This window comes from Siphateles boraxobius, unplaced genomic scaffold (genome assembly GCF_051911475.1).
Source record: "Siphateles boraxobius isolate OS27281-9 unplaced genomic scaffold, OSU_SipBor_1 8, whole genome shotgun sequence".
In the NCBI taxonomy this organism is placed as follows: domain Eukaryota; kingdom Metazoa; phylum Chordata; class Actinopteri; order Cypriniformes; family Leuciscidae; genus Siphateles; species Siphateles boraxobius.
Window position 1 is genome coordinate 4,276,088 of NW_027509208.1, and position 26,682 is coordinate 4,302,769.

The window sequence follows — 26,682 nt, forward strand, 5'->3', positions numbered from 1 at the left end:
ATTAGTAGACAGTGGCAAGTCAAAAGCCTCTTGCGAGTCTTGTATCTTTCTGTAAAGCTGATTTGAAACATGAATTGTGAAAATGTACACTTGATATCTGACCTTACTTCTAAAGCACTGCAAAATTATAAAATGATAATGGAACTAGTTTAATAAACAGATATTGTGTATAACTCAAACTATGTTTTTCATTTTTACCAAACAGTTTTGAATGATGAAGTGTGATCACAATCTCAGACTAAATCAGATTTGTGGAGAAGTCAGGCATGATATTGTCTCCCAAGAGGGGTTAATTGTATCTTGATATTTTCGATATACAAACTTGAGGTTTGTGTACGTGTGCACAAAGGAAGAGATATTCAGTCTTGAGTGAATGGACATCAGTGTCACGACTGTCTCGCTGTGACTGGGTGAACTTGGAATTTTCGAGAAGGTAAGTGACTATTCATTATAGATGTTTCAATGTTTTGTGAATTTGTGGTCAACAAAAATTCTTATGTTAAAGATGATGCTCCACTCTCTTCTCGGGATCTTGTGCTTGATCTCTGCAGTTTTCTGTGTGAGTAAAACAACATTAACATGAAACACATATAATTGCAGAAATGACTGTCTAGTCAGATTTTAGCTCTTAAGTAAATGTTTTCCCAGCTAACAAATGTTCTAAAAACATTGTGGGAACACAGGGATTTGCAATATTTCTAAAATGTTAAAATATCTTGTTGTGATTAGAACGTTATTTAAGATGTTATGATAATGTTAGTACATTCTCCTACTGAACATCATTCTTTGAATGCTTATTTGTAATATTCCAAGAAATGTACATTTAAAAGTAAATACTTTTTTTTTTCCCTGAAAATGTTGTTCTCAGAATGTTTATGAGAACATTCAGGTAAAAACAACATCATAAAGACATTTCAAGAACATTTCTCTCAACAACGTGAGAACGCATATCAATTAATAATATTATAAGAACATTTTTTAAATATTATTTGTAGAACGTTTTATCTTAACATTTACATAACTTTTACAAAACATTAATGAAACTCGTGGGAATGTTCCCTGTTGGCTGGAATATCAGAGAAGAGAATCAGATCAACTAAATGTATGTTCTTTTCACTAAGAATGTGTTAGCGATCCATATAAAATGGTTTTGTCTATATCAGATGGGAATTTGTCCCCACCATGATAGATAGTGTGTTTGCTGTAGGTGAGGCAGCCGTCTGATGATTACTGGGATGAGTATGGTCCGTACGGAGCCTGCAGCCGCACATGTGGCACCGGAGTAGCTGTGAGAACCAGGGTCTGCAACACCATGAGGTGGGCGAACATCTGTGTGTTTAGTACATTTGAAACCCTTTTCTTTATAGCTTTAATAAGATATCATAACTCATCTTCTATCTTTTATTATTAAGGACGGATGGTGGACACAATTGCTTGGGACCATCCAAGTCCTACAAACTCTGTAACACACAGGTAAACAACTTAACACACAATCAAATGCACACGCACTATGTTTGATAAAAGTGTTTTAGAGCGCTATAACTTTTGTCCTCTGTAAAGGAATGCCCTGTTGGAGCTCGAGATTTTCGTGAAGAACAGTGTTCTCAGTTTGACCGAATGGAGTTCCAGGGAAAACGTTACACCTGGCAGCCATATTATGGAGGTATAAGACACAAGGCGAAATGTAAAAATTCATTTTATTGATTATACAGTTTTTTTAAAGGTAGATAGCTGAATTAAATTAATAAAATTAAATAAAGTGCAAAATAAATAAATAAATAAGTACAATTTTCTAAAAACATAAACACTACATTTTCTCATCCAAGTTAATTTTTTTCTTAATTTTGAGCATAAACCAAACAATTTGGTTAGATTTACACTTAAAACAATAAAAAATTGTTATTTATTCAACAACTGTTTTGCTATTAAATAATGAAATTTGCCTTCAATAAAATTATCTGTTTTTAAGGATGTTTAGATATCTTTTTATGAAAAATAAGCCCAAATAAGAAAATGATTTGTTGTCTAATATATTATTTTCACATAGCTTTAATTTGTTAAATGACAGTGAGGGAAATACTTTTACACACAAGTAAGTCTTAAAAATATAATTAGATGTAATGTAAAGTCAGAAAGTTCTGGATGCTTTCATATTTTGTTATGGTGTAATAAGATGTGGCTCTTTCACATGACCTGTTTGGTCTAGCTTCAAACCCATGTGAGCTGGTGTGTGTGCCCAGAGGAGAGAACTTCTATTACCGTCACAGACCCACTGTGGTGGACGGCACACCATGCTACGTGGGCCGCAAAGACGTCTGTGTGGAGGGAGTCTGCAGAGTACGTGTACACTGACTACAGCTCAAAACCACACACACAAACATTTCAGTCTAACACCCTTATCTCTGCTGAAAGGAGGTGAGCTATGGAGAGATTGTGGGTTTTGAGGATCACTCTCTTCCTGTCACCTCTAGACATGGCCCTGGGGCTGCTTCCCATCTGGACACCTACAGGTAATTTATGTATTTTTTTGTATATGTGTGATTTGTGTGTGTGCATCTATAATGAAGTATACAGGGGTTGGACAATGAAAACTGAAACACTGGCCAATATAGTGTTGGAGATTACACACACACACACACACACACACACACACACACACACACACACACACACACACACACACACACACACACACACACACACACACACACACACACACACACACACACACATATATGCGCAGCCTGGTGGCCAATCTTCACTGATTACAATTCCATCAGTAAGAGCAGAGTGTGAAGGTTTAATTCGCAGAGAAATAGCTGTACATAAGATGTTGCAATCCACAACACAATGGGAGACATATCAGAGTTCAAAAGAGGACAAATTGTGGTGCTCATCTTACTGGCTCATCTGTAGGAAATCAATTCTTTGTGGTGTATTGAGAGCTATGGCATCCAGAGTAATGTCAGCATATTACCTCATACGAACAACATCCAACAGGAATAACTGTCGACGCAAGAGGAAGCTGTCTGAAAGGGATGTCCTGGTAATAACCCAGATAGTATCCAAAAAACATAAAACCACAGCTACCCAATTCACTCCAGAATTAAATGCGCACCTTGACTCTTCTGTTGCCACCAAAACTGCACAGTCACCAGATCTAAATATTGTGGGATATTTTGGAGGAGCCAGTCAGAAAGCCTTTACCTCCACCAGCATCACATATATTGACCTGGCCACTATTTTGGAGGATGAATGGCTCAAAATCCCCCTGGCACTGTGCAGGACTTGTATATGTCATTTTCATTGTTTGTATCATGTTCCAGTCTGTGAGTTAGTGGTGAGGATTTTTTAGCGAGTCTCTCGGATACATAGGGTCTGACAAGTGATTATCTTTATAGATCTTTATATATTGTGTTTGTAGGTACACATACAGCACCTATTCAGAGTGTTCTCTTCACTGTGGTGGGGGTGTGCAGACCCGTACTGTGTACTGTATTAATGAGAGAACATCAGCAATGGTAGATGAATCTCACTGCAGAGCACAAGGCCTAAGGAAACCAACCTCCCAGGTGGCCTGCAACCGGCACCTTTGTGTCGAGTACAGTGTTGGTCCTTTTGGTGATGTATGTAATTATTCCATTAATATTTATGTATACATGCTCAGAATAATTTTTTGCAGGCGTTGCTCTTTTATTTATAACATTGATGACAGTGCTATTCTGTTGTTTCTTCCAGTGTTCAGTGACGTGTGGTGAGGGACAGCAGACGCGGGAGGTGTTCTGCGTCGGTGGTAGAGGAGAGCGTGTCCCTGAGCACCACTGCAGGGGTTACACACGTCCACATGAGATCAGATCCTGTCAGAGACCAGCTTGTCACCAAGTTTTTAGATACTACACCAATGATTTTAGCTTGGTGAGAAAAGGAAGGGGAGGAAGGAAATAAAGGAGAAAGACAAACAGATTTGAGTATTTTCCTCTCTCTGTCTCCTTCAGTGTACTCGTAGCTGTGGAACTGGTACTCGCGAGCGCAGAGTGGTATGCATGGATTTGGATCACAATCAATATGCAGATGATAGATGTGCTTCTCTCGGCAGACCTCATGCTATGGAGAACTGCAACACACAGGCCTGCCCTGGAGCACAAAGTGAGTTCATTCATGGTCATTGACTGTGTGCTATGTGCTATGAGGCACTCATTCTGCACTTGTGTTGCTTTGGTTTAGTGGTGCCCAGCTTTCAGGACCCTAGAGCTTACGAGAGCTCCTTGCTTGGATTTGTGCCTCACACCCATGATGCAACATCAGGTTAAAAAGCTGTCACAGATATGTCGATGATTCAAACGCAGTTTTAAATTCCTTTTTCCATTACGCATGTGCTTATTTCAATTATACGTGCTGATTCTTGCTCTACATTTGCTTTGTGGACAGTTCACAGACCAAGCGATCCATACCCTACTGTGACTGGTCCGCATTGTGCCCAGTCATATTACGGCTGCTGTCCTGATGGCCACACTGCTGCCTCTGGGCCTCTTGGAGAAGGCTGTGCCCACGATGACTGTCACAGGTCCAGGTACATATATAAAGTATTATACATAGCTAATAATCTGCTCAAACATCAATACCATTTCAAAAACTGATATTTTATAGTAGTACTATTATTTTAAAATCTTGTTTCCACTAAGATTGCTATATATTCCAAACCTGTATGACTTTCTTTCTTCCGTGAAGCAGAAGATTGAGAAGAACCAACCCGTTTTGGTTCCTGTTGACTCCAATTTGACATCTATTGAATTTTTTGTATATAAAGTAGAAGTCAACGGGAACCAAAACGATTGGGGAACCAATATGCTTCAAAATATCTTCTATTATGTTCTACAGAAGAAGAAAAAAAGTCATACATGTTTGAGATGACATGATGGTGAGTAAATTATGAAATAATTTTCTATTTTGGGTAGACTACCATTTTAATAAGGTCCAGTTTTGATCCATTCAATATAATGAAGACTTTAAAACCTAAACTGACAATTTATATCCTATTTCACACCATGTTATGTTTGTCTGTGTGATAATAGATATGGCTGCTGTCTGGATGGAGTAACAGTTGCTCGTGGTTTTGGAAGAGCAGGATGTCCTGATAGGGTATAATAGCTCATTTCATTTTCACACTCAATTTTCCTTTATGCTTCATCTATCATCATATAATTTTTTAATTGTATGAACTTTCTTTCCAACACATTATCTCCTTTGTTTTTAGGACTACAGTCCAGTCCGTCAACCCTCTGCAAGTTTGTGCTCTTTGGGACGAGATGTTGGGTCTTGTTATGAATGGACATCTCGTTTCTACTTTGATCATTCCTCTGGCTCTTGCTCGCATTTCTGGTTTGGGGGTTGCCAAGGAAATAGCAATAACTTTGTATCCAAAGAGGAATGTGAGCGGACATGTAAGGCTTCTGCCAGAGGCCTTGCCCCAAGAGAACCAACATCCAGGAGAGGGATCAATGGGGTCAGAGGCTATAGAATGAGATTCCGTGCATAAAGGTTTAAAAGAAGGGTCATTGCAATCCCACAACAAATAAATCCAATTTAGAAACATGTAGACAAAACAACAATTTATTCAAATGTGCACACAGCAATTTTGCGCTGGCTAAAATGAAAGGCATCTTGGGTTTATACTAACATTTATTGACATTAATTGGTGAAAAAAATAATGAGTGCCCCCTCAAGCTTTTTATTGTAGTTTCAGATAAACACATTCAAAACAGCAAGTAATTTTTTTATTTCAATCTCAACTGTTTCATCAATTTCATGAAAAAAAAAATTTGCTGTTTAGAATTAAGCTAAAATCATTTTCCTTTCCTTTATGTTTCTATATCCATATACTTTGTACTTCAATTGTATACTCTTGCTAAGCCATTAAAGTGCTAACACAAACTGAGAACACTGATTGTTTATGATTCCACCCAAGAACTTACCAGGATAAATCTCTTGTAGCCTACAGAATTTTTGACGATCTTGCATGCAGATTTCTGTTTTTATTTTATTAGTTTATTTAACAGGGACAGTGCACTTTACAGTAAATGTGCCAGGGTTACCCTACAGGCTATTTTTCATCTGTAGTTCCTGGACAGAATGTTACTAATACAAACATTTCAGTCGCCCTGAAAACAAATATCAAATGTTAAGTCAAAATGAAGAAAATTATTCAAATGATGGTATAAACATACACAAAAACAAACAAACAAACAAACAAAAAACTAAGCAAAAGCACATACATAAAAAGGAAGCACATTATTAGGCTACATTTAATACAAAACAATACGATATCGTAGCAAAAAAAAAGCCAGTATTTGCTGATCATTACAATACAATTTTAAACAGTCATAGCTCTCGAATGTGACCATTTTGGAGTTAAAATAAATTCCCTTTTGTGTAATCGTGACACACGCTTTTATTTTGAAAAGCCAAATCGTCACTGCCACTACCGGAACTGAATGTTCGTTGCACATTTATGCTCTTTCTGTTGCTGCTCTCAGTGAATAGCCGTCAGCGGTTAGCACATCATTCATCGCGACGTTTAGATACCAAGAGCAGATATGGTATGTATTTCAGTTCTATATTTTGAATTATGGTATACATTGTTGTTGTTTGTCTTGTTAGAAACCGTCTTTTATCGTGTGCCTTGTCACGTTAAGATGAACGCGGGTAAGTTAGCTAGCAGCAGTGTAGCACGGCAACGTCGAATATTCAGGAAAGTAAAGTCCTCTGGAATATTTCTACATTCTCTTTCTACATAGTTAAGCACTTTGTTTAAGGTGTGAATTCAGACAAATTAATTTTGAAGGTCTTCCGTGATAGTAACTGTCTTAGTAAGAAGCATCTAACGTTAGACTGTTTTGTTTTGGGGGAGGGTTGGAGTCCAACAGCTGGTGTTTTCAGTCTTATTCCAGAGATTCCGTGTGAATATTTGAGCGAGTTAACTATATCTAATTTTACTTAGTTCATATGCCAAACGAGAATATCAGATTAAGATTTCATCCATTTAATATAAATGTTAACGTTAGCTATTCTCATTGCTACCGCTACTTTACATCTGACACGTTATTAGCAGTAGGGGGCTCTAGTGATTTTACGGTATATTTGGTCTTTCTAAATAACTTTTTATGCATTTTTTGTTCTTTAACATGTATAATTTATTTAAACTTTTTGTTTTTTCCTGATGTTCAGTCTCACACTATTCTGCTGGTGCAGCCCACCAAAAGACCAGAAGGGAGAACATATGCAGACTATGAGTCTGTCAACGAATGCATGGAAGGTAGGATGTTTCTATCATTTTTAATGGACTAGAAATTTGTCACGAATTATTCTAATGCATTTAATTCATAATATTTAACACCACCTCCCTCCTCGAAAAAAAAGGAGTCTGTAAGATGTATGAAGAGCATCTGAAGAGGATGAATCCCAACAGTCCCTCCATCACGTATGACATAAGCCAGTTATTCGACTTTGTTGATGATCTTGCTGACCTCAGCTGTCTTGTGTAAGTAATCACACTTTTTACACAACAATGCATAACTAACACGAGCTCTCACCAATCATGTCCATTTCTCTCACTCTCTGGTCGTTTAAACAGGTACAGGGCAGACACACAAACCTACCAGCCCTACAATAAAGACTGGATCAAAGAAAAGATCTATGTCCTGCTGAGGCGTCAAGCCCAGCAGGCAGGAAAATAAGGAGTGTAAAAGGCTGAATTATTTCTAAAGCTAGTCCCCAACTGTATCAGAACTACGCTACATCACAATGGAAACATAGAGGAAACCAAGTGGTGAAGTGATGCCGCTTAGTTCAGATTTTGTTGAATGCACGTCTATTCAGTCAGTATGTCAAAGAATAGATTGAAAATATTTTGCATTTTAAATCGAATTTTTGTAACCGGAGTTAGGGACTTGGGATATTTATCAGACTAGAGGGTAACATTGGGAAGGGGGGAAACAATCCCTCTCAATTGATGTATTTTCTTGTGTTTTTTATTGTGATTTATTTTTTTCTTTTATTCAGTAAAGTATAAAACTTACACTTCAGATAATGGAGATAGTTCTGAGTCATCTTATTTCTCAAAATGTGTCCTCAGTACTGTTACAGGTGTTGTTGACCCTCTCTGTTTTGTGTATGTATCCAGTAGTCACCACTGGAAAATAATAAAACATTTCACACAAAATCTTAAAGTCAATACTGTTTTGTTTTTTTTTCACAGCAAGGATGCATTAAATTTATCAAAAGTGATGACATAATGTTACAAAACATTTTTATTTCAAATAAATGCTCTTCTTTTGAACTTGAAAAAATATTAAGCAGCACAACTGTTTTCAACTTTGGTAATGTTTTTTGAACACCAAATCATAGAATGATTTCTGAAGGATCATGTGACGACTGGAACAATTCAGCTTTTATTTTAAATCATAATAAAATAAACATAATATTGCTGTTTTACTGCATTTTGAACAAATACACGTTAAAGATAAGTGACTGCTCATCTTTATATAGCTATAAAGTCAAAGCTATATGTATTTCTGGAACAAAAGCATGTTTGTCCGTGTGTCCTGTTTTTTTAAACACTCAGCAGCACATTGCTAAACTGTGGCATGAATTTACTGCTATGCAGCTACAGGGGTAATTGTTCAAATAAGAACTTGCCGAACAAATTCCTCTGTGAAATCCGCAAGTTTCTGCTACAATTTCCGCACCCCTGCCCAGCTTTACCTGTTGTACAAACTTTAATGAGTTCTTTGTGGTCTACAGGTCCTTCTCAAAAAACTAGCATATTGTGATAAAGTTCATTATTTTCCATAATGTAATGATACAAATTAAACTTTCATGTATTTTAGATTCATTGCACACCAACTGAAATATTTCAGGTCTTTTATTGTTTTAATACTGATGATTTTGGCATACAGCTCATGAAAACCCAAAATTCCTATCTCAAAAAATTAGCATATCATGAAAAGGGTCTCTAAACGAGCTATTAACCTAATCATCTGAACCAACTAATTAACTCTAAACACCTGCAAAAGATTCCTGAGGCTTTTAAAAACTCCCAGCCTGTTTCATTACTCAAAACCGCAATCATGGGTAAGACTGCCGACCTGACTGCTGTCCAGAAAGGCATCATTGACACCCTCAAGCAAGAGGGTAAGACACAGAAAGAAATTTCTGAACAAATAGGCTGTTCCCAGAGTGCTGTATCAAGGCACCTCAGTGGGAAGTCTGTGGGAAGGAAAAAGTGTATCAAAAAACGCTGCACAACGAGAAGAGGTGACCGGACCCTGAGGAAGATTGTGGAGAAGGACCGATTACAGACCTTGGTGGACCTGCGGAAGCAGTGGACTGAGTCTGGAGTAGAAACATCCAGAGCCACCGTGCACAGGCGTCTGCAGGAAATGGGCTACAGGTGCTGCATTCCCCAGGTCAAGCCACTTTTGAACCAGAAACAGCGGCAGAAGCGCCTGACCTGGAATACAGAGAAGCAGCACTGGACTATTGCTCAGTGGTCCAAAGTACTTTTTTCGGATGAAAGCAAATTTTGCATGTCATTCGGAAATCAAGGTGTCAGAGTCTGGAGGAAGACTGGGAGGAAGGAAATGCCTGAAGTCCAGTGCTGCTTCTCTGTTTTCCAGGTCAGGCGCTTCTGCCGCTGTTTCTGGTTCAAAAGTGGCTTGACCTGGGGAATGCGGCACCTGTATCCCATTTCCTGCACACGCCTGTGTACGGTGGCTCTGGATGTTTCTACTCCAGACTCAGTCCACTGCTTCCACAGGTCCTCAAGGTCTGGAATCAGTCCTTCTCCACAATCTTCCTCAGGGTCCGGTCACCTCTTCTCGTTGTGCAGCGTTTTTTGCCACACTTTTTCCTTCCCACAGACTTCCCACTGAGGTGCCTTGATACAGCACTCTGGGAACAGCCTATTTGTTCAGAAATTTCTTTCTGTGTCTTACCCTCTTGCTTGAGGGTGTCAATGATGGCCTTCTGGACAGCAGTCAGGTCGGCAGTCTTACCCATGATTGCGGTTTTGAGTAATGAAACAGGCTGGGAGTTTTTAAAAGCCTCAGGAATCTTTTGCAGGTGTTTAGAGTTAATTAGTCGGTTCAGATGATTAGGTTGATAGCTCGTTTAGAGACCCTTTTCATGATATGCTAATTTTTTGAGATAGGAATATTGGGTTTTCATGAGCTGTATGCCAAAATCATCAGTATTAAAACAATAAAAGACCTGAAATAGTTCAGTTGGTGTGCAATGAATCTAAAATATATGAAAGTTTAATTTTTATCATTACATTATGGAAAATAATGAACTTTATCACAATATGCTAATTTTTTGAGAAGGACCTGTATAAGCAACCTTTTCTATTGATGATGAAAAAACAAATTTTTGCCTTCATTTAATTTTTCAAGAATCTAAACAACCTTTGTCCTGTAAAGCATTACACTGCATTAGCTGTAATTACTGAGACCACTAGTTGCCAATACCTATTGGAGTGACATTTGTGTTCATGCTTGGTGCTTTATTGAAAACCCCAAAAGGTTTCATTCTGGTCTGTTGGTTACATGATTCACTGTGTATTTGCATTGTTCTTGGAAAGTCACCAGAATAACTTTTGAGGAAGCACATACAATTTGTTTATGACAGTTACTGGTTAACTAAGGAAACAGCTGAGTACAAGACTTCAAAGTACTATAGGGACACAGTAATGCTAGAACGTATAAGATAAAGCTGCAACAATTTCTATTTAGTAACAGATTTGAAATCTGGGCAGTCTGGTTTGATCTGTGTGATGATAGTAATGATGTGCTCTGGTTTCAGGCCAACTCTTGCATTGGGAAAATATAGATTACCTGTAGTGTTATCATCACTATAGCGGGCAATTTGGCCCTTCTATGTACTTTTGTATTTACATTAATTTGATTCAAAACCAAAAAACTTTTCTTAAGCAGTATTCAATAAATCATATACTTTCATATACTTTGGGGTCAGAATTTTTTCTTAGCGGGGCCCATAGTCCTGTTGTAGCCTACCATACTATTGATATAAAGTTCTTATTAAGTTTATGCTTTCAAACATTTTTGAGTTAATTCAGATTTGAGAGACACTGACAATAGTGATTTCTGAGTAAATGGTGAATTGTTTACTTTCGAAACCATCCAACCTGATTTCATGAGGAAATTTTACTATTTTATGAGGTGGCCATTTTGTGTGAATTAGTATGATGTGATTAACATGTAAACATAACATTTCTGAAGAAAAAAAAAGGGAAGCATGAAGGTCCACACCCCTAAAATTAACCACCAGTTGTAGATTGGATGATGCAGATATGAATGTGAAGTTGTGAATTGTGAGAAAGGGGCAGGAGAAGTCCTGCATACCTCACAAGAGAAGTCTGTCGTTTCACCGGCTGATCGAGTTATGACATTTAGATAAAAAAAATAAACATGCTTGGATGAATTGTTCACAATAATATAATTAAGAATAAGATGCATTTATAAACCAGGGTGAATTTTAATTTAATGCTGACTGTAACCTTTTCAGGTCTTTTTTCAAATGCTAACACCTAGCAACCACCCAAAACACCCTAACCAGTCTGACCTTTTATCAAAAACAACTTAGCAATCCATGAGCAGCTTGCAACCCCATATCATTGTGTTGGTGAGTTTTGCACGGACAAGCAACAATACAAATTTTACAGTTATACAATATACAAGCTGGTGGAGCAACCTAGTTATGGCTGTAAGGACACATTGGCTATGATAGGGACTTGGCCATGCTCCAAAGCATAACGTTAGCTTGGACTGGGATGGCCTGTTTTTCCAACAGAGGCTTCTCCTGTTACTTATAATGGCTGTAAATGAAACTACAATGTATTCGGTCTCAGAGACAAAATAACAGCACAACTGTAAGCATCTGCATTCAATTTTACTGTATGAATGACAAAACATATGAAGTTCATTATCTTTACGCGCGCTCCAACAGTTCCTACTTTCACTCTCATTCACATTCCTCTCCATGTCCCTTCTTCTCTTTCACCAGCAGTGAGTGTTTGATGTTACGAAACACCCGTGTGTTTGCGCTGGTCATTTTGGCGCACTGTGCCTTTAAACTGTGGCGGCGGCCCTGCGCCTGCAGCACAGGAAACCCCGTAGCGACTTTCTGAGGAGACCCAAGATGGCCGAATCTTCACAGTGGGGCTAATAATTACTTTCCTTCACGTCGCTGCTATTTCACTGTGCTCGACGGTACCGCTGGCCATTCGCCATCCCGGAAAGCGAAACGAACGAGTCTATTCGATTAGTTGCATAGGGGAATGTTTATCTCTGTGTGAAAAGAGACTGGCTGGTCCATCCGCGGCCCTTAGCCAGAATATGGCGGAATACCTGGAGAAAATATAGCTTAGCTTATTATGAATGCGCCGCTTTATACACGACTCTTCCCGCATTTTCACCGATCGCGCGCGAGTATAATTATCAAATAGCGTAATCGGTACGTCTTTGGAGGTAATTCGCGCACGCTTCGAACGTTTATGTGTTAAAAATGACTCGCGCGAGGAGATAGCCTGCTAGCTGAGGCGCTAGCTACGCTAACCCCGTTTGACTAAATTAGTCGCAGCGTTAGCCTAGCTAGCTTAAAGTAAGGGGGCACGGAGAAAAATAAACACATTCTGTATTCGTGCTCTGGCTGCATACGTTTTAAACGAACCTCTCACCGTTTCACCCCCTTTTAGAAACGGAAGTGTTTTTTGTTGTTACGTTTATAAAGATTTCAAAATATTGAGTATGTTGGTGAGAGTCTCGGCTGCACACAGCCGCTAGCTGGCCATTGCTAGACTGGTCAGAATAATTTTTCTGGAAAGCACAAGTTTACTGTTGTAGACCCCACAACAACATACTGCATCAGCTTCGAGACAGCTTGCCACTGACAGCCATACATTTCAGCTTGAAGTTGACAGCAGATTCTGTTGCCTCTTCAAGGCAAGGACGTTGAGATTTATTGAATTAAAGGCGAAAGCCTGTTTGAGAATTACTTGCAAGGATGACTGACACTCGTAGACGAGTAAAAGTGTACACTCTGAATGAGGATCGCCAGTGGGATGATCGGGGGACGGGACATGTGTCATCCGCCTACGTGGAGAGACTGAAAGGCATGTCTCTCCTGGTGCGCGCCGAAAGTGATGGTAGGTTTCAAAACACTGCAATTATGATGTACATGGTCACTTTTGATTGAGACTGCAATTAAGATGTGCCCGTTCTTTAAAACAGGATCACTGCTGCTGGAGTCAAAAATAAACCCTAACACCGCCTATCAGAAACAGCAGGTGCGTTTGAAATGACATGATCTTATTGACAACTCATCAGTGCATTTGTGAACATAATTCATGATTATGTGCTTTAAATGCATTGGTTAGAACTAGTCAAGTATACATTTGTCTTATAAAGATGCAAGACAGCACAGCTGAATAAGATTAATAAAAATCACATACCATACTTCCCCAGTTGAGGATTCACCGTACAACAACCCTGTTAAGCATATGATATAAAAGTCACAAGTCAGACATAGGAAATAATAGTCAGAAACAATTTCAGAACACAAATCTAGTAAGGACAGTTTATTGAAATATTATACAATTAAAAAAAAAGTTTGCATGTGTGTTTTGTTTTGTACATCATATTTGATGCATCAGGCTTTTTATGGCCCAAATAAAAAATGGAGCTCACACTCGAGAAGGAAAACAACAATTTTATTCAGGCGTCCAAACTGATCATAATCATGCAATAATAGTTCTTAGTAAGATGAAATGAAATGCTTTGGTTTATGATCCAAGCTCTGTACGTTTAATGGGGGCAAAACATGTAATGCAGTGCAATACAACAAAGTAAGGATTGAGAGATGTACAAACAAATGTTCCTCAAAAGCCTGTTGTATCATACTTAATTCATAGATTGTAACCATAGATGGATAATAAAGTAAACCTTATAGCTTTTAGAGGCCTTAGAAATCCATGTATCAAATATGATACAATAGGTGGTTTAAATGTTTAGTTTGATAATTACTCATTCACATGCACTAATTTGCATAAACTTCCAAAACTTTTCTTTGATATATAAGAGTTAAAGGTTTTCACAGAGGGGGTTTTGGATTCTCTTTTTTAAATCACTCCATGAATAAAAAGTCAACAGACAGATTTTTTTTTAAATTAATAAAATATTAAATAAATCGGGCAAATGGTATATAAAGCCCTCTGTAAAAACCTTTATAATATAGAACTGTAAAGTTTGGTGTATTTAAGTGATTACTGAAGTTGAGATTTCTGACTACGCGCTTTAATTTTGAGAAAACAGCCTTTATTGTTAAAATCTACAGCCACAAATCGATAACGTGCAACAAAATAAATATTTAAAAATATACTTTGGATGTTTTCTATCTAGTAGTCTGAAAGAAGATTTGTTGTGGAAGCAAAATAGCTCAGAATATATCACTTCCTTGTGTCAGTAACCTGTTTTTCGGGCATTTGTTGATAGTATTTGCATTTTTCTTTGAAGGATACATTAATAGTCTGGTCTGAGGCTGAAAACTATGACCTGGCCCTCAGCTTCCAGGAAAAGGCTGGATGTGATGAGATCTGGGAGAAAATATGTCAGGTGATTATGCTTATCATAATGATGTACATTAATAATATTTTCTCTAGGTTTCTCTAAGTACCGCATGTTGTTGTGCTCTATTCCGAAAGCGTTTTTGTTTGTGTTTACAGGTCCAGGGAAAGGACCCCTCAGTAGACATCACCCAGGAGCTGATAGATGAGTCTGAAGAGGAGCGCTTTGATGACATGTCTTCTCCTGGCCTTGAACTTCCACCATGTGAGCTCTCCCGGCTAGAGGAGGTGGCCGAGCTGGTGGCCTCATCCTTACCTTCTCCGTTACGGCGGGAAAAACTGGCCTTGGCGCTAGAGAACGAGGGCTACATCCGCAAGCTGCTGGAGCTGTTTCGCGTGTGCGAGGACTTGGAGAACCGTGAAGGCTTGCACCACCTCTATGACATCATTAAAGGCATTTTCCTCCTCAACCGCACGGCACTCTTCGAAGTTATGTTCTCAGAAGAATGCATCATGGATGTGATCGGGTGTCTGGAGTTCGATCCGTCGCTACCCCAACCGCGGAGGCATCGAGAGTTCCTGACCACCACAGCAAGGTTTAAAGAGGTCATTCCCATCTCAGACCTGGAGCTGCGGCAGAAGATTCACCAGACGTACCGGGTGCAGTATATTCAGGACATGGTGCTGCCTACCCCCTCTGTCTTTGAAGAAAACATGCTCTCCACGCTGCACTCCTTCATCTTCTTCAACAAAGTCGAGATTGTTGGCATGCTGCAGGTGGGTTTTCCTACTCGGTAGTGTGTACGTGATCAGTAGTGTACTTTGTACCATTAGTGGTTGAGTAGGGATGTGATGGTGAGGATATTTTCCCACCGATTAATCGACGTGTGACAATACCGCTATCACCGTCGGGGGCTTTAAATCGCTAATTTGAAAGCGAAACTAAAATGCCCACGTTCGCATAGGCATTCATAGTGGTGCACCGCAGAGTGAGCATTTTCAATTAATTCCTATAGGAATGAACTGAAAACTCTCGCTCTGTTCTGCTCGCTCCGCGCCCGTCGACATTATGAATGCCCATGCGGACGTTTGCATTTTAGTTTCTCTTTCAAATTAAAGTTAATTTTCCAATTCGGGGGCGGATTGCTTGAATGGTGAGTTCATTGGTATATTACTCTTAATGAAAAACGCAACAACACAACAACAAAACAGTACAATGACGAATTCACTTAAATAGGTGCTGAAACCAAATATTCCGCCATCACCTTGTCAGTCAGATCCTCATTCTCGTTATAAATGAAATCCGACTCTGCTGCTGATCTGTGCTGCGACACTCGTTCTGCTCACAATTTATTAAGCAGACAAGTTCAGTTTTTAATTGTAATGTCTCTTCTCTAACTGAACAAAATGATTGTATAAATAAAAAAATAAAATCGATGGTGGGGGGCGGTACCGCGGTGGGCAAGTGAAGTAACCGGGGTTGCTTCTGAACACCGATAACACTGTCAACACCGACTATCTTAGCAAGCCTATGGTCGAGTTAACTCTACTGAGCGAAACAAACTTTATAGATTAACTCTCCATTTGGGCTTCTAGCATCATATCTCACAGGTAACGTACATTGTCAGGCTCACTATGTGTCATTGTGCCTTCTCACCACGATTTTCAGAGCAGCAACTTCCATCTCAAATTCATTGCATCCTCAGCAAAAAACCTTGCTTGCAGAGGCTGCAGTGAATAAGTTTACATGTTTGTGTTGCTGCTGCTTATATTTCCCTGTTTATATTACCTGAGAACATCTCATGCCCATGGTGGGTTGTACTGTGGTTCTTTGCTGTAAAGGTCATTAGATATGTTTTCCACACCAAAAGGATCTACAGATTAAGGATAACAGCACTAACTGTTTTTTCAGATGCATGTTATCATGTAGTAGAAAACCGGCAACAGTATACCTCAATAGTAGATTTCAAGAGTATAGTGGGAGTGATTGTTATTTAAGATGTTTTCATCATTCAGTTGGATTTTACAGCAGTTGTAGCTAAAGTGAGTTAAAAATATATTTTATGAAAATGGGTTGATTATACATGCTTCTCACCTTACAGTGGAATTGTTTGATATTGGTTGGAGTTAGGGGAGGGGGCTTGTTTCCATGGGAACAGCACCCTCATGTTCTTTAGAGCCATATCGTGTGATGTCACAGACGCTTGGCAGGCGTGCTGGATGATAATATTCTCCAACCTCCAGCCAGCTTCTTCAGTACTGTATGGTTGTTTCATCCATCTTTGAAGATAAGGGTGCATATTATATGGCACACTATTGTTTTAATATTACCATATCCCATTACTACCTGAATGTAATCTAGTAGATGTTAAATAAACTGGCCATAGATACTAAAAGCTATTTCTTATGATTTGTTTGAGCAAATAGATATACTTTCCCATGACCGATATGATCCGTTTTTTCATTCACTTGATTTGTTCCTCTTTTTTCGAGGTGTAATCTTTTATGTCCATGACAAGGTGATACAGTAAAATACAGTATCAGTCACGTATAACCTTGGTGTCGACATGCATTGATCAAATATACGTCACAAATCACCCTCATTCAGCTAGAGGTCAAGTAATATTGCAAAACGGATTTGAGCCTCTATGTGATTTACAACTTTATATTGAGCTCAAATGACATTTAGGATAATGTATGTAAACAATTAAAATTTATCAAAAACCAGGTTTAATCTGGCAAATCAGGCTAAACAAAATGATTAATGGTTGTAATTCACACAATGGAAGGAAAGGTGATTGAGTATCAGAATATAGATTTTAATGTTGTGAATACAGGCTATTTTAATAAAATTGCATCCAAATATTTACTCATTCTAGAGGGAAGGGGAGGTGGGTTGGATCTAATTGTGATTTTTTAAAATTATTATTATAATAATGCTAAATAAAATTATTAAAATAATAAATATTACTTTTGTAATAACTATATTACACTGCAAGAGGGCTATTACTATAAATCCTTAGAAAGGTAAAGGTCAAATATTACATTATTATGAAACCCAATCTGTGATAATTTCTTAAAAGGTTATTTTACCCCAAAATGAAAATGATCACCCTTATGTTGTCCCAAACCTCTATGAGTTTCTTTCTTGTTGAACACAAAATAAGATATTTTGAAGAATGTTGGTAACCAGACAGCTGACGGTAATATGTTAATAGTACATTCTTTAAAATATCATCTTTTGTGTTCAACAGAAGAAACCCATTAGGTTTGGAACAACTTTAGTTTAGGGTGAGTAAATGATGACAGAATTTTCATTTTTAGCTGAACTAACCCGGTATTTTATTTGTCAGGAAATCATATGGGTCCACTGAGAGAGAAAAAAACTCCTGTACACTTCTCTATCACGACACTGGAGAAAAACTTATTCGCATGTTTACTTGAAATTAGAGAATTTAGAGAATTATTTTCCTTTTTTTGCACAAAATAGTGTAGTGTCTCTGGTTCCTTCCACTGTAGGAAAATGAAGCCACAATATCCCAGAAATGATCTTTGCCAACTATCACAGTTGCAGAATAAAATGCAGATAGAGACGTTTTGACGGATGAAATAAAGACAAAAAACATTTATAATGCAATTCTAATCGCATATCATTTCATATCATAAAATATCATTTCTGCCTCATCCTGTGACGTGAAGCCACGTCAGATCACAAAAGGAAGTTATTTTAAACACTCAACTGTGATGATATAGTAAGTTTGGAGTAAGAACATCATGCAAGTCTTTGGAAAGATGTTTGGAGTATATTGCTTTTTCTAATGCACATTAAAAGTGACTTGACCTCAAAGCGCTTGCATTGACGGAGTAGCATTTACTGTGAACGGATCAATCCGCTCTGATCACAGTGCTGCGCTTCACCATGAAACGTACTTGATGGAAAAAAAATTGAGATACCGGTCAAATTTCACAACTCTCGATTGATTAACATTTACAATTTCGATAACACAGCAATTACTACTAGCCTAACTAATATAAAGTTCAAACATTATTGAAGACAAGTGAGTCTTCAGTAATAAAATTGCTTGTTTTAAAAAGAAGTTACAAGCAACTTCTCCAATAAATACAGCAGAACAAAGATACAAATGACTGTAATCAAGTACAGAAATTGAATAATCATACTGCATAGTCTTCACTCTATAAATTAAATATGGATTAATATTAATTTTATTATTAATATTAAAGCTACAAAAGTTGTTCAGTTAAGATCAGTGAGTGACTTTGTCTTCTGTTGTTTGATTAACATTAATGGCACAGACTGCAGCTAGAATTTTAGGCTGCTGTCATTAAGACCGAATGCACGAATAGTATTACATATGCATTTTCTTTCCCATCTGTTTATGTTAATTTAAGACATAAATGACTGATTTACGTGAATGGCCTACTCACCAAGACGGGCATTTTGATGCTTTTGTGTGTATTTTTCCATTCAAGTGCAAAAAGACATGAAAGAGAAGTCAATTCAGCCCCTGCGAGCCGCCCCCCCCCCCCCGTCAGACTCGGCTCTCTGTGCGTGCACACTGAACACAACGCCCTCTGCTTCTAAAAATTGCTTATGTTAATAACTAAATATATTGCAAAACATACAAGCAAATAGTAGATAATAAAGAGGAACAAAGAAACCAGTAAAAAACAGTGTTATCAGTACCTAAGAGTGCTTTCAATATCTTAACATTTTCCAGTCAAGACGAGAGCATTGAGGGATTTTTCTCTTTCTCAGCTTTACTCTGCTGCTTAATTATTACTGATGACATCATAGACAGCGGGAGATCTAATAAGCTCTAGACACTATGCACTAAGACACTAATGCACAGATGTTTTGAGACATCAGATGTTTTGTTCTGTCAGTCTCATCCCTTAAGGCATAACTGACTGTTAACATTAATTTCATGTCATAAAAGCATAACGACATAACCTTTAAAAATATATATGAAGGTTAATGTAATAACCAGAGCTCTGTTTCTTACGTGTGTGTTGTTTTTCAGGACGATGAGAAGTTTTTGACTGAGCTCTTTGCACAGCTAACTGATGAAGCCACGGATGACGACAAGCGGCATGAACTGGTATGATAGCAGCATTACTAATGGATTACTAATGGATGCCTCCTCCTCAAAATAATGGATACATACAAAACTCATATTGTGTGTCACATCCAGGTAAATTTCCTGAAGGAGTTTTGTGCATTTTCGCAAACGTTACAACCACAGAACAGAGATGCATTCTTCAAAACTCTTTCCAACATGGGAATCCTGCCAGCGCTGGAAGTTATTCTTGTAAGATATCCTTGCTATTTTAAAGAACAGATTTATTGTCAGGTGTCAGTTTGGTGGTTTCTTTTTTCTTTTTAAAATGTTAACATCTTTACTAACAAGTAATGACCTTTTGTATTGTATGTTATCTAGTCCTTATGCATCTAAAACGGTCTCTGACTTGCTTGAACTTTCCTATCAATGAAAACCATAACCTTCTGCTTCCCTGCTGTATTTATCAACGTGTGTGTGCTTTTTAAAGGGCATGGATGATGTGCAGGTGCGTGGAGCAGCCACTGATATCTTCTCCTACCTGGTGGAGTACAACCCCTCAATGGTGCGAGAGTTTGTTATGCAGGAGTCTCAACAGAACGATGATGTAAGTCAGACATGCCCACTGACCCATGTGATCATTCTATCTACTAGTCACTAATTGTCTCTTTTTACAGGACATTCTGTTGATAAATCTGATCATCGAGCATATGATCTGTGACACGGATCCAGAGTTGGGTGGAGCCGTACAGTTAATGGGGTTGCTCAGGACGCTAGTGGACCCAGAGAACATGCTGGCTACTGCTAATGTGAGACCTGTTTTAATATAAATGTAGTACAATGTAGGGCTGCAACAACGAATCGATAAAAATCAATTATTAAAAGAGTTGGCAACGAATTACATTATCGTTTCGTTGTGTCGCGCGATTATTTAGCCAGTCAATACTTGGCAGAGATGTGCGGGTATAAATTAAAAAGAGTTGAGTTGAGCGCGGAGCAGATCTATGAGGCGCCGGACTGGAAAAAGCGAAGCGAACTCCGCGAGAGAGACTGAGTTTGTCCGAGATCGTGCGAGAGAGACAGAGTGTGTCTGAGCATTAGTAAATTGGTACATACTACATAGTAATATATAATTACTATAGAAGAGGCATGGAAGTTCGATAAATGGACAACAATATAAATAAAAACAACAATTATTTTCTTACCACTGAATTGGCAGACTGTGATTTGAATCAGATAGACAGAAGATGAAAACGCTTTTCTTCTTTGTCCCAAGTATCACTACAAGGGGAATATTTTTTCCACAATTTGCAGCACTGAATTTTTCAATCTTTACTCTAAGTGACTCAGAGAAACTTCACTATATGCTTGGAAAGGATGAGCTGCAAAATACCTTACACATCATAGGAGGTGGTCAATCCATTGTATTTGTTTTTTTATATTATCATATATCGTATTTATATTTTATATACATTGTATTTGTAATTGATATTAGGATAGACTAGAGATATTATCTTCTGTTATAATTATTATTATTACCTATTATCCATGTGTGAGACTTGTATTTTGTGTGCATTTGCTTGTCAAATAATGTCAAACATTTTGTTATAAACAAAAAACAAGTTTGTGAGTGTGTGCGAGTGTAGTGTAGAGAACCAGTTCTGATGTTCAAACAAATCCTGATAAGTTTTCTGATTTGTATTTTTCTTTATTTTTTATAAATGATTTATTGTTCTGACAGCTCAGGTCCCTTTAAACAAAAATATACATCTTTTTGTGCACTTTATTTTTAAAAAGTCTATATATTTGGCAGATACATGTGTATGTTTTTTGTGTTAGTCCATTTTTTTTTGCACTGAATTTTTTGCACTGTGAATTTGCACTATCAGTTCTGTTTTTGAATAAAGGGTTGGAAATGAATGTTTTTTTTAATTTTTATTTTATCCGAAAAAATAATCGACAGATTAATCGATTATTAAAATAATCGTTAGTTGCAGCCCTAGTACAATGTATCAAATATACACTTTCATTGTCAGAAAAACATACTCCTTTAATTTGTCTGGGTTCCTACAGAAAACAGAGAAGACTGAGTTCTTGAGTTTCTTCTATAAGCATTGCATGCATGTGCTCTCAGCTCCACTTCTTGCCAACACCACAGAAGAAAAACCCAGCAAAGGTAATAATTAGGGTTTTATGTGCAAATGCATGCATGCAGACTGGATGCGTTTGCAGCCTTTATGAATCATTGCTCAATTGAAATTTGCATACCTATTTAAAGGCGTAACATCTGCAGATTTCTCACTCCATGTGTTTGTCTTGTCAGATGATTTCCAGACGTGTCAGCTGCTGGCTCTGATCGTAGAGCTGCTCACTTTCTGTGTGGAGCATCACACGTATCACATAAAGAACTACATCATCAACAAAGACATCCTCCGCAGAGTACTGGTGCTCACTGCTTCTCAACACGCTTTCTTAGCCTTATGTGAGTATTTGCACTCACGCACATACATATAACATTCATAATGTCATAAGAGTGGGGTCAGTTGTTTTTGAAGTGCTATCAGAATGACAGAAAGGATTTTTGCTTGCATGGTAGTCCAGTACCTCAGATTGTGAATTGTCGTGCCACCATTCTTGCATGCCTTAACACAAATAATATATTTTTTAATGTATTTTAAATTTACTTTAAAATTATTTATTTATTATTCTTATAAGTAATGTTTTTTAATGTAAATTTCTTTTAAAACAAATTTATGAAGATTGATTTGTTTGCAATTTTCATACTATTGTTGAGCTGCTAAGGTCTTGTCTCTGTGACACGCATTTGTGCTCAGATCAAATCCTCTGCTTTTCAACAGTGGTTACAGTGGTTTTTTTTTAGTGTTATTTATACTATTATAGTTTTTATTTTTCAAATTAGGTTTTTTTTGTGATTTTGTTTTCAGCTTTTTGTCATTTTTAATTTAATTTAAATATTTTAATGCCAAGGTAACACTTTCAATTTTGTTTTTCATCCCAATATTTCAGTTAAGAACTGTTTTTTTATGGTTTTAGTTAATGATCACTGGTTTGATGAACATAGTGGGGTTTGATACTGAAAGTATGATTTTTTTTTTTTAAGACTCTGAACTAGACTCTAAATGATAAGTAGTACTAGACACATGACATGGGGTCAGTCACGCCACTCACCATGGCAAGATTCAAACCGCATAATCAATAACACCAATGATGCTGATCCATTTTAAATATGAAAGGCTCTGTTGATAATGACTACTGTTACATTATTACAACACATGCTGGGCCATTAGCGTTAACAAGCACTAATTTATTATACAAATACCAAACACTCAATGCTAACCCACTGACAGGCATCAGATATAACTTGGCTGTTAATCTCTCTATACATTTCTCAATCATTCCTCTTGTTCAGGTGCTTTGCGTTTCATGAGGAAAATCATTGGCCTGAAGGATGAGTTTTATAACAGATATATTATGAGGAACTTCCTGTTTGAGCCAGTGGTCAAAGCTTTTCTCAACAATGGATCGAGATACAACCTCATCAACTCAGCCATTATAGAGATGTTTGAGTATGTCAGAGTGGTGAGTACATTTATCCAAACATGACATCTCTTGATGCTCCTGAACATACCGTTAGACTGATATATTTTTTATTTTGTTCATAATTGCTGTGTTCTGTGTGTGTAGGAGGATGTGAAGTCCCTGACGGCTCATATCATAGAGAACTACTGGAAAGCCCTGGAGGATGTAGACTATGTACAGACATTTAAGGGACTGAAGCTCCGATATGAACAGCAGAGAGAAAGACAGGACAACCCTAAACTTGACAGGTCTATAGTCGTTTAAAACCATTGTCATATGGATCCTCAAATTTAGTGAATCACTAATCAGGGATGTAATTCTTAAATTTGTATTGAGAATCGTTAATAAATCTGTTTTCAACTAAAGAGACTCTTTAAAGTCTCTCTGTGGTTTTCAGACAAAATAAAAGCTTTAATATTTGAAAGCAATGAAGACAGCCAGTATGTTGTTTTGTAAAATAAATGTTCAACTTTACAGTACAAGTGTAAATACTATATTCTTTATTTTTAATTTAATAAAATATTTTAACAGTAACAACAGTAATAATTACTATTATTATTCTTTGGCCTTGTTGAATGGGTTCCATAAAACCAACAGTGACAATTGAAATAGTTTATATACATATATATATATATTTTTTTATCTAGTCAAGGGTGAATTCTCCGAGACCTACCTGCGCGGTGGACCTTAAATCCACATTTTAAAGCCGAAATGTAAAAAATAAAAATTGTGCGTGTAATAGTTACTTAGTGTATTGTGCATTCATTGTGAATGTAATGGCTACTTTCAAGTGGATGTAGCTTTTAATGAATGTTATTTGTGCCTGCATGCTTGTCTTCAGTATGCGGTCGATTCTGAGAAATCACCGTTTTCGCCGGGATGCGCGGACACTGGAAGACGAGGAGGAGATGTGGTTTAACACGGATGAGGAAGACTTGGAGGACGGTGAAGCTGTGGTGCCGCCCTCAGATAAAATGAAGAGTGACGAGGACCTGATGGATCCCATCAGCAAGTTCATGGAGAGGAAGAAACGTACGTTACGTTACTGCTACATGCAGATGGCATGATGTTGTTGACCAACTACTACGATTCCATATCTGACTACATGATGCTTTAATATAACTCGCATTGATTGATGTGTTTTAATTGATTACTTTTTTCCCCTGTTTTTCCCCAAGTGAAAGATTCAGAAGAGAAGGAGGTGTTGACAGGTAAGGCGAGCCTCTCAGGACGGCAGAGCCCCAGTTTTAAACTCTCCTTTTCCAGCTCTCCAAAGCCTAGTCTGTCCTCTCCTCCAACCGCATCCCTCCACCCCGGTTCACCTGGTTCTCCAAGCTCTCCTGGGACAGGAGCCCGGAGCTCCCCACCTACGGCAGCTGTCACCACCAAGGTGATTATGCAGGCTGAACACTGAAAATGATGCCCAAAAATTGTATTTCTTACTGCTTACTTGTTTCTGATGGCATCTTCTCCCATTCCAGGGAGGTCTAGTGGGGTTGGTGGACTATCCTGATGATGATGAAGAGGATGAGGATGAGGAAGATGCAGACAGTAAAGAAGAAAGTCCTCCGCTGTCCAAGAAGTCCAAGCTGAGCTCCTAAAGCACTCCCTCGTCAATCAGCACAGTCATGCTCAAAGGGAGCTTCATCCAGAGACTATTGCAGCGCTCAGCCTAGAACTCAAAACTGAAACTCAATGAATGAATACATAAATGAATGGATAAATGAACGAATGCAGCCCCCCGCAGGTGTCCATGGGGCGCCATGTGAGGAACGGAGAAATGGAGAGCAAGAGAGGGAGAAGATTCGGTCACAGAGCGAAAAGGTGAATGTCTCCACATGGAGTTTGTCCAAGTGCCAATCTGCAGGAGAGAGAGAGAGAGAGAGACTCGTGAAACGGACGGAGAGATCGAAGAGAATATAAAACTGGTCTGGACAAAGAATTATAAAAAAGGATTTAATAAGAAATGAATCTCGACAAACCTAAAAGTACTGGGGGTAGAAAATGACCTCACACACAGTCAGTCAGTCAGTTACTCACAGACACTCAAACTGTTGCCCCACAGAGCGTCCCAGGCTTGGACCAGGACACACTGCCCCCCCTCTCAGGGAAGGACCTCACATGACCCGAACTGGGCCAGCCAATTCACAACCACCACTCACCTTTGCTGACATCATCTCCATTTCTTTCTCTCCTTCCTCTAGCCCTTTTTTCTGTTGGCCTTTTTTCCTCTTGATTCTTTTTTTTTTGTGAGTTTCTAGGGCCAGACAGGACACTAGGGAGCAAAGAAGTCTGGGTTGTCATTGTTTATGATGTCACCGTTGTTCTCGTGGCTCAGCGGAAGTTCTTCCTCTTTCAAAGCCAGCAGTTCCCTCCTTTTCTTATTCTGTTGTTCTCCTCTCTCATTTTTTTAAATGACATAAAAGAGACCTGCCTTTAAATGTTCAGGACGTTTTCAGCCGCACTTGAACAGGTTTTTAAAACCTCAGTGGGGGGAGATAGTTTTACCCTTTTTTTGCCCTTCAAAACTGCAGATTTTTTGGAAAATTTGTAAGCCCGTCTTGATTAAAGATTGAGTGGAACTAGATGTGATCGATTTTTGTCATATCTTCATTTTCTTTTCTTTAACATGTGTACTCTTAGTTGTTCAGTATATTTGGGACCATTAAAAAGATCTTTGCTGTAGTAGATCTCTCACGGTTGTGCTGGTTCCCTGTATCATGTCAACTGTGCTGATGTTTTGTCTTTTGAAATGGGATTTGGTCACTGAAATGATCCTCTTGTCTGCTCATCTGAATACGTCAGTGGAAAGTCCTGCCTCCGATGACGGAAGCTTTCTAAACAACCTGCACACAATTAAAGATAACAGTTTTTATTTTCTGAAATATCATTTGTTTCACTTTGTACTTGAAAACCCTGAGAATAGTGTGAAAATGCACTAGAGGGCGTACTTCACCTTCATTGATATGTTTATGCAAAAATAAGAGCAACAAGCAGGAGCCAGAAAGTAACTTTTAGGCTTTATGCACCACCGGTCAGAAGTTTGCAAAAAATACATTTATCTTTGTTGATAATATATATAATTTTAATGTACTGTTTTTGGTTTTATTATATTTTAAAATGTAATTTATTCCTTTGATGGCAAATTTGAATTTCCAGCATCATTACTACAGTCTTCAGTGTCACATGATCCTTCACAAATCATTCTAATATGCTGATTTGGTGCTTTATTATTACTTGTGCTAAATTATAAATTGTTTTTGTTATCAATGTTGGAAACTTAAAAATTTTGTCAAAACTGATGCTTTTTCTCCTGGGATTTATTGATGAATAGAATGGGGGAAAAACATTTATTTTAAATAGAAGTCT

The 26,682-nt window shown here is 38.0% G+C and overlaps 3 protein-coding genes across 3 annotated transcripts; all 3 read left to right on the top strand.

Annotated features, from left to right (window-relative positions):
• The first annotated feature begins 505 nt into the window (after positions 1–505).
• On the top strand, positions 506–5,750 carry paplnb (papilin b, proteoglycan-like sulfated glycoprotein). The gene is made up of 13 exons (XM_077219594.1): positions 506–559; positions 1,208–1,317; positions 1,413–1,473; positions 1,561–1,663; positions 2,207–2,337; positions 2,413–2,510; positions 3,425–3,626; positions 3,739–3,915; positions 3,996–4,146; positions 4,225–4,305; positions 4,429–4,570; positions 5,073–5,139; positions 5,255–5,750. The coding sequence occupies exons 1-13, from the start codon at positions 506–508 to the stop codon at positions 5,534–5,536; spliced, it is 1,659 nt and encodes a 552-aa protein (XP_077075709.1). The 3' UTR covers positions 5,537–5,750.
• A 718-nt stretch (positions 5,751–6,468) lies between these two features.
• Positions 6,469–8,218, top strand: erh (ERH mRNA splicing and mitosis factor). The gene is made up of 4 exons (XM_077219563.1): positions 6,469–6,596; positions 7,225–7,312; positions 7,417–7,537; positions 7,631–8,218. The coding sequence occupies exons 1-4, from the start codon at positions 6,594–6,596 to the stop codon at positions 7,731–7,733; spliced, it is 315 nt and encodes a 104-aa protein (XP_077075678.1). The 5' UTR covers positions 6,469–6,593; the 3' UTR covers positions 7,734–8,218.
• Positions 8,219–12,129: 3,911 nt separating this feature from the next.
• Positions 12,130–26,003, top strand: smek1 (SMEK homolog 1, suppressor of mek1 (Dictyostelium)). Its single transcript, XM_077220036.1, has 15 exons — positions 12,130–13,219; positions 13,305–13,360; positions 14,586–14,684; positions 14,795–15,412; positions 19,678–19,755; positions 19,849–19,965; positions 20,204–20,320; positions 20,391–20,522; positions 21,787–21,889; positions 22,037–22,195; positions 23,144–23,313; positions 23,419–23,561; positions 24,155–24,345; positions 24,492–24,703; positions 24,795–26,003. Exons 1-15 carry the CDS (start codon positions 13,078–13,080, stop codon positions 24,912–24,914), a joined length of 2,457 nt encoding a protein of 818 aa, XP_077076151.1. The 5' UTR covers positions 12,130–13,077; the 3' UTR covers positions 24,915–26,003.
• Positions 26,004–26,682: the final 679 nt, after the last annotated feature.